Source organism: Cebus imitator, unplaced genomic scaffold (genome assembly GCF_001604975.1).
Source record: "Cebus imitator isolate Cc_AM_T3 unplaced genomic scaffold, Cebus_imitator-1.0 Scaffold117, whole genome shotgun sequence".
Taxonomy (NCBI): Eukaryota; Metazoa; Chordata; class Mammalia; order Primates; family Cebidae; genus Cebus; species Cebus imitator.
In genome coordinates this window covers 9,534,661-9,543,287 of record NW_016107432.1, presented here as the reverse complement: position 1 = coordinate 9,543,287, position 8,627 = coordinate 9,534,661, and the positions used below count along the sequence as shown (strand labels likewise).

Genomic DNA, 8,627 nt, shown 5'->3' with positions numbered 1-8,627 from the left:
AAAAAAAAAAAAAAAAAAGAAAAAAAATTTAACAAGTAGAAGACACTTTTTCATCCTAGCTAACATATAAGCAGCAAAAATTCTATCTATAGATATAGTAACTCTTATATAGTGCTTATGTAATTTACATATATTAATTCAATTTATCCTGTATAACCCTATGAAGTGATTGCCCTTCTAACTGCATTTTACATATGAGGCAATTGAGGCACTGAAAGTTTAAGTAACTTAACCCAGCCTATTAAAGGCAGAGCTAGAATATGAAATGAAGCAGTCTAGCTCCAGAGTCTGAGCTCTTACTGTTATATATCCTGTCAAAGAGGCACAGGTTTCACTTCTTTTGAAATTCACAGTCCATTAATAAGCTACAGAAAAACAACAATAAAAAGAGTCAGAAGGCTAATATCTATTCCCAGGACTGCCCCTGACAAGGATTAAAGTTTAGGTTAAGTCATTTGATCCCTGTGGGACTGAATTTTAACTAATCTGTTAATTAAGGATAGAAGTAGTTGCCTAAGCTCCCTCACTGCCTTGCTCTGAGAACCCACTGAGATGGTGTGTATAAAATGCTTTGCAACACAGTATACAAAAAGTTGGCGTTATTAAGTCTAGGTCTTATCTTTAGATTGCTCAAGCACTTAGCACCTTTTATTTGTACCTGTTCTGTGCAAATCAAAGGAACTCAGCATCAATAAATGTTTGTTAACTGAACGGTTTCAGAGACAATTTTAAATATACATTGTTTTAGGTTTGAACATACAGCCACAAGTTCACTGAGGCCAACTTTAGCTAGGTTATACAAACATCTACAGGTCTAAGAGGAGATCCAGTAGAAATACTCCATTGAGGGACAAGATTTATGCTTTTTGAGAGTGCTATCTGCTGCCTAGCATTCATTTCAGGATGCACTGTTCTAAGAAACATGCTGCCTTCAAGATCCTGGGGCAGTAGTACTGTGAAAAACGTGTGCTGTCAGCAATTTGAGTGTCAGCATTGTGATAAGACACTTAGCCGATGGATCACTCCATACTTTCATCCTCCAACACACAAAGCACAGTACCTGTAAGGTAAACTTTTGCCTAGCTTATCTGTGCCTGTTACATTTATTAAAGAGTCAAGGACAACTTCAGTGTGCACTTAAGTATTCTTATTGGCCTCCTTTACTAACCTAAACTTCTCCGTGCCAATCCTTTCTGAAAAAAGGATTCACTGAGCAGAGTCCATCCGGGAACACTATGACTACATACATAATTGTCAACACTCTTGCTCTGAAAACTATAACAAAGTATTACATGGTGACGGCACAGAATTATCAATAATCTATTTGTCACTCAATTTTCCAAAAGCGCTAGACTGAGTAAGGCTCTCAGTTTGTTACCGTTTTATGGAGACATCTAAATCTTTAAGACAATCCACAATTGTGCTTCTGTGCCTCTGTACTGCATTATGATCTGTCTGCACAGTCTTCAACAAAGATGTCAAAGCCACATATCTGGGTGAAACAATTGCAAAATAAGAATTAAAATGTAAAATTCAGGACAGTTTTTCTCTGTTTAAATAATAAGAAGAAAGATGTCTAATGGATAAGAGAAAGCATACATTTTAAAGGTATAACAGATACCATAATCTAAAATAGTGGCACCCAGGAAAAACTTTGGATTTTTCACATATGCATTCATGGCCGAGTCCATTTAAATTCTAAAAGTAGGCCAGGCATGGTGGCTCATGCCTGTAATCCCAGCACTGTGGGAGGCAGAGGCAGGCAGATACCTGAGGTCAGGAGATCAAGACCAGACTGGCCAACATGGCAAAACGCTGTCTCAACTAAAAATACAAAAATTAGCTGGACACGTGGATGGTGGGCGCCTGTAGTCCCAGCTACTTAGGGGGCTGAGGCATGAGAACTGCTTGAACCTGGGAGGCAGAGGTTACAGTAGGCTGAAATCATGCCACTGCACTCCAGCCTGGGTGACAGAGCAAGACCCTGTCTTGAAAAAAAAAATTAATTAAGTAAATAAAACAAAAGTCACGGACTCAATTAAATTTTTCCAAATATTAAAACAAAAAGAGCATATAGCATGTGTTTTAAGGCTGCCTTAGCCCCAAAATGCAAGAGGAAATTGTTTTAATTTTACCATTTTTTTCACTGCTTTTGATACTGGTACCAAAACCGTCTCTATAAAAATTTGAGTTTAAAATCCAAGTGTTTAACTTTTTATTTTAGTGTTTTAAAATTTTATGTATTTATTTCTTAATAGAGATGGGATCCCCAAACTCTTAGGCTCAAGCATTCCTCCCACCTTAATCTGCCAAAGTGCTAGGATTACAAGTGTGAGCCACCATACCTGGCAATCCAAGTATTCCTTAGAAAGAGAAGATAATTCAGAGTCCCACAATAATTATTTCCACATCTTTTTTCTTTTTTAAAACAGGGTCTCGGCCAGGTGCGGTGGCTCATGCCTGTAATCCCAGCACTTTGGGAGGCCAAGAGGAGCGGATCACCTGAGGTATTGGAGACCACCCTGGCCAACATGGTAAAACCCCATCTCTACTAAAGATACAAAAAAATAAGCTGGGCGTGGTGGCACGTGCCTGTAATCCCACCTACTTGGGAGGCTGAGGCAAGAGAATCACTTGAACCTGGGAGGCAGAGGTTGCAGTGAGCCAAGATTGTGCCACTGCACTCCAGCTTGGGCAACAAGAGCGAAACTTTGTCTCAAGGGGAAAAAAAAAAAAAAAACAGGGTCTTACTCTGTTACCTACACTAGAGTACAGTGGCATGATCATGGCTCACTGCAGCTTCAACCACCCAGGTTCAGGTGATCCTCCCACCTGAGCTTCGTGAGTAGCTGGGAGTACAGGTGCCTACCACCACACTACCTGGCTCATTTTCGTATTTTTCTGTAGAGATGGGGTTTTACCATGTTGCCCAGCCTGGTCTCGAACTCCTGACCTCATGATCCTCCCATCTCGGCCTCCCAAAGTGTTGGGATTACAAGCGTGAGCCACTGTGCCCAGCTTCCATGTCTTTTCATGTTTAATATAAGGAAAATTTCTCCTGATTAGAAAAACAGGCAAGCAGGAATACATACTACATACAGGAAAATAACAAAAGACAATACTGATCAATTCATTTACCTAATAAACTAGCTGGAGTTCATAAAGACATTCCAGATTTGCTGCCTGAAATGTTACATTTTTCTTAATTTAGAGCAGATGTCAACAAACTACAGCCCACCTGTAAAACCCAGCTCTCTGCTATTTTTGTACATCAAAATATTTTTTTCCTACTAGTTCCAAAGTTTGAGGTAAATCAATTTCATTGAACACAGTCACACACATCACTTACATATTGTCTATGGCTAATTTCAAGCTAAGGGGCAGAGGTGAGTAGTTACCAAAGACTCTGTGGCCCACAAAGACTGAAATATTTACCATCCAACCCTTTACAGAAAAATTCTGCTGACTCATGATTAACAGAACAAATAGGAATATATGCCATGAGACAAATCCTCAAGTTCTTTACAAAACTGTAGTTTTAAGACCAGAAAAACATACAAATTCTGAGCTAAAAGTTCTAGATACGTGACTTAATAGTATAATCTTGAGCAAAAACACTCTTGAAATACTGGACTTATAATATCCAAGATAAACAACATAGTTGACTTACCTAATATTCTTGTCATTGTTCAATAAGAAACGACCCAAGATATTTATGGCTAGGACCTAAAGAGAAATAGCATAGGTTGAAACTTAGGAAAATAAAGTTTTATATTGTTTCCTGACTTTAAAGGATCACTTACTGGCCTCCGGTGCTTCACAGACTGCTAGCAAAAAAAAAAAAAAAAAGGAGCCAGGTGCAGTGGCTCATGCCTGAAATCCCAGCACTCTATGAGGCCGAGGCAGGCAGATCACGAGGTCAGAGATTCGAGATCAGCGTAGTCAACATGATAAAACCCCATCTCTACTAAAAATACAAAAATTAGCTGGGTGTCATGGTGCACACCTGTAATCCCAGCTACTTAGGAGGCTGAGGCAGGAGAATCACTTGGACCTGGAAGTGGAGGGTGCAGTGAGCTCAGATCGCACCACTCACTCCAGCCTGGGCAACGAAGTGAGACTCTCAAAGAAAAAAAAAATCTAAAGGCAAACCCTTAAAATCATGTTCTAAAAGTAAGTGCTGCAAGGTCATTTTAATGCTTTGATATTGTTCTGTTAGTGGAAGAATAGTATTAGCACAGCCTCTTTAGAGGGAAATCTGGCATTCATTCATTCATTCATTCATTCATTCATTCATTCATTTATTTATTTATTTATTTATTTATTTATAAGACGGGGTTTCACCATATCGGGCAGCTGGTCTCAAACTCCTGACCTCAGGTGATCCATCTGCCTCAGCCTCTCAAAGTGCTGGGATTACAGGCGTGAGCCACCGTGCCCGGCTGCAATAACTTTATTTAAAATGAATTCTCTGCTTTAACAATTTCACTTTTAGGAACTGATGTGACAAACAACTGTACGTACAGACAAAAGTCTACTATGGCACTATTGATAACTGCAAATGATAGGAGAAACCCTAAAACTCCATGAAGAGCAAATCTGCTAATTATACTATGACACACCTATGCAACGGAATGTCACGCAGCCATGAAGACAGAATGCATTATGACACAAGGTTCAACATGGAGCAACCTTGAAGACATTATGTTAAATGAAATAAGACAATCTATTTATCAAAAGGATAAATGCTGTATGATTCCATTTATATGATGTACTGTGATACGGTGAAATACATCTTTGGTTTTTGTCCCCATTTCCCGGCATACAACTCCTAAATCCCCTGGAATTTCCTGATAATAGCTTCTTTAGTTCTAATGATGTGACTCTCAATGGACTCCTACAATAGCCTCAGAATGGTGACTGGTTGCCAGGGGAACAACCATGAGATTAGAGGGTTGGAACTTTCAGTCCTATCCCCCAACCTTGGAGAGGGGAGAGATGCTAAAGGTTAAACTGATCACTGATGATTTAATTATTCATGTCTTTGTAATGAGGCCTCCAAAAATCCCAAATGGGCAGGGTTCAGAGGAGTTTCCAGATAGCTGAACATGTTGACTTTCCTGGAGGGCAGCACATCTGGGGAGGGTATGGAAGCTCCTGACCCCTTCCCACATGCCTTGCCCTATGCATCTCTTCCATCTGGTTGTTCATCTATATTCTTTATAACAAACCAGCAAGCATAAGTAATGTGTTTCCCTGAGTTCTGTTAGCCATTCTAGCAAACTAACCAAACCTGAAGAGGGGGCTGTGGGAATCCTGACTTACAGCTGGTTGGTCAGAGGCACAGGTCACAAACTGAGCTTGGGACTGGCAACTGAAGTTGGAGGATTAGTCTTGTGGGACTGAGCCCTCAAACTGTGGGATGTGACACTATCTCCAGGGAGACAGTGTCAGAATTGAATTCAATTAGAGGATATCCAGCTGGTATCCACTAGAAAACTGCTTGATGTATAGCGAAATAGCCCCAACACATATGGTGTCAGAAGTGAAATGTTGGAGCTGGACATGATGGCTCACATTACTCGGGAGGCTGAGGTGGGAAGACTGCCTGAGGCCAGGAGCTCAAGATCAGCCTGAGCAACAGAGAGAAACCCTGTCCCTAAAACAAAACAAAAAGTAAGTGAAGTGTTGAATGACTGTGTGAGAGTAGAGAGTAAAGAGTAAAAAAAAAAAAAATTTTATGACTAGAGGTAGTTAGGGCATGGAGATTTATTGTTTAGGGGATACAGAGTTTAAGAAGACAAAAAAGTTCTAGAGATAAATGATGGCACTGGTTACACAACAAGATGAGTGTACTAACGTACTAACTGAACTGTACACTTAAAGATGCTTAAAATGGTAAATTTTATGTTATGTATATTTGATCACAATTAAGAAAAAAAGGAACAAGACTTATTTCTATACATGAATTTGGAAATGGCTCCAAGATAATGTTAGGTGAACAAAATATAGTGCAGAACAATATATATGGTATGCTACCATTTTCTTTGGAAGGTGGGGAGAGGAAAAGAACTGACCCTAAGTTACTCTGGTTGTCTGGCTAGATAATATAATGCTACCAACAAAAAGAACTCTAGACAAATATTATACTCTATTTAGTACATTTGTTTTTTACAAGGCTAAGGGCCAACAATTCTAATATTAATAAATGATAGAATGAATCCATTCATAAGGGAGAAGGGACAACTTGTCTTTATAGAAGAATTCCAATTATTTAATGAGGAAAAAATGAGGGAAATGGAAAACTGTCATTAGAATACCATCCTAATAATTGTTGTGGGCAAGATCCCCTGGTGGATACTAAAGCTGATACGTAAAAGTCTGAAAATAGCATGCTTACATAGTCTCAAAATATCTCAAAATATCTCCCAAAATATTTTTTATTACAAAAATAAAAAAAATGACTTCACAGTGGAAAGACCCAGCAGACACCACCTCAACCAAATGATCAAGGTTAACATCACCAATGATAAGACAAATATATTTATTATATATTGCTACAACTAAGATCTCCCAAAGCTTATATAATCAATGTTAAGCTTCAGTGGGAAGGAATGATAGTTCAGATACCAAAAATCCAGCATTTTCCATTTTGCATCATTCTTTCTTAAAGTCAAGATCCAAATGGAATACAATTCTGAAGTACTCAAGTCCAAGTCAACCATTCTAAATGAAACATTTAGGGAGGGAGAAAAGATTTAAAAAGACTTACTCGCAATCCACTCTCTGACTTAATATCCATGATAGTCAAAACCGTTTCATAAAGAATAGCATTTCCTACATTTTTACTAGTCTCTGTATTAGTGGCAACCTGAAAAGACATATCGAGGGCAGTACATAAGTGATAAAAACAATGCTTCCAAAAAATATCCACAAGTAACAAGAGGCATTTCGTGATTATAGCTATGAATGAGGAAACACAAATAAAAACTGCTCCATATGACCAAAATCATTCTACTCCCTGCAAAAATAAAATAAATATTTAATATTTTTGGTCTACTCACCTGTGCTAATATATCATTCATAGCTTCACTTGAATCATCATCATTTCGTCCTAAAATTCTTAATAACCGTAAAATTCGTACCTAATGTGCAAAATATGAGAAATGTCAACAAAGTATATCAACCACAAAGAAATCTCACTTGGTATGAAATTCAAATAACTAAATGAAATCTTAAAACTTCATTTGGAACCATTTCTTCATATCAGAAATGGTCAAAAAACAAAGAGAAGAATTGAAAACATTTCTTTTGAGAAGCTTTATATGCTTCTACATCTAATAAAGTTATTATAAGACAATCCACATTTCAGCACTCCACAGCTAAAGGATACTACCACCTGCAGAGCTACAGTATATTAATAATTCAAATAGTAAATAATTTTGACTATTAAAAGTTTAATAGTCAAAATTACACTTTTAAAAAATTAAAAGTGAGGCACAGTGGCTCTTGCCTGTAATTCCAGTAATTTCAGAGGCTGAAGCGGGAGGGCTGCTTGAGGCCAGGAGTTCGAGACCAGCCTGGGCAACATGGCAAAACCCTGTCTCTAGAAAACAAACAGTAACGAGCCAGGCATGGTTGGCATGCACCTGAAATCAAAGCTACTTGGGAGGATCATTTGAGCCTGGGAGGTTGAGGCTGCAGGGAGCCAAGATTGTGCCACTGCACTCCAGCCTGAGTGACAGAGCAAGACCTTGTCTCAAAGGAAAAAAACAAAACAAACAAAAAAAAAACAAACCCTGTAATTTTATCCTCTTAATCTAACACAGAATTATGTCACTATTCATTTGTTAATATACTTCAACAATCAACTACCAAATTTCTACTCAATACAAACTTAAGAGGAAGAAAATGGTCTACTTAAAAGATACTAAATTCATGTAACATTTATTTAAAACTTTCTTTCACAACCTCACCTGCAGAAAGGGGTCACTGATACCAGAAACATCATGTTCTGGTGAATATCCGGACATGATGAGGTTCTTTAAAATACGAACTAATTGGGGCACAAGCTGCAGAGGAGAAAGAAGCATCAAAAAACAGTGAATATTAAATAATGTCTCATGAATAAACAGGTCCTTTGGTTTAGAAAAAGGGTGTAAAGGTCTGAGTCCAAGCAAATTCTACTGATTTAATATACTAGCATATTGTAGATGTTTGATAAACTTAGGTGTAACTTAGGCCAATGTCCAACAAGTAGTATGTATATTATCAGGATAAAAACAAACCAGACTTTTTAATGACAGAGTTATATGTAAAGATATTACAAATACTATTGGGTCAGAAAGCCTATCGGAACCAGATAAAATGGATGCCTGTGGGGCATACTGCATTTCTACTTCTGTAGAACTTGACATGCCTAGGTGGCAAAAATGTATTCAGTTTTCATACATTCAAATATTTGCATATAACATGTCATCACACCAAAATACAACTGGTGATCTTAAAATTATAGCTTTAAAACATACAGCCTCACAGAGATTGCAGCGAGCCGAGATTGTGCCACTGCACTATAGCCTGGGTGACAGTGCAAGACTCCGTCTCAATAAAAAAGAGGGAAAAAAAAA

The 8,627-nt window shown here is 38.1% G+C and overlaps 1 protein-coding gene and 1 non-coding gene across 3 annotated transcripts in view; both read right to left on the bottom strand.

The window, feature by feature from the left end:
- AP1G1 (adaptor related protein complex 1 subunit gamma 1) overlaps positions 1–8,627 on the bottom strand; it is a 79,543-nt gene that overhangs the window by 29,270 nt on the left and 41,646 nt on the right. For both annotated transcript variants that reach the window (XM_017539170.2, XM_017539171.2), the window contains 5 exons: positions 7,977–8,072; positions 7,065–7,145; positions 6,773–6,871; positions 3,671–3,726; positions 1,379–1,492 (listed from right to left, as the gene is read on the bottom strand). In XM_017539170.2, coding sequence (XP_017394659.1) covers positions 1,379–1,492; positions 3,671–3,726; positions 6,773–6,871; positions 7,065–7,145; positions 7,977–8,072 — 446 coding nt within the window. The remainder of the gene's footprint in view (positions 1–1,378; positions 1,493–3,670; positions 3,727–6,772; positions 6,872–7,064; positions 7,146–7,976; positions 8,073–8,627) is intronic.
- On the bottom strand, positions 964–1,049 carry LOC119472772. The gene has a single exon (XR_005201962.1). It is a non-coding gene; the product is annotated as a small nucleolar RNA SNORD71 (small nucleolar RNA).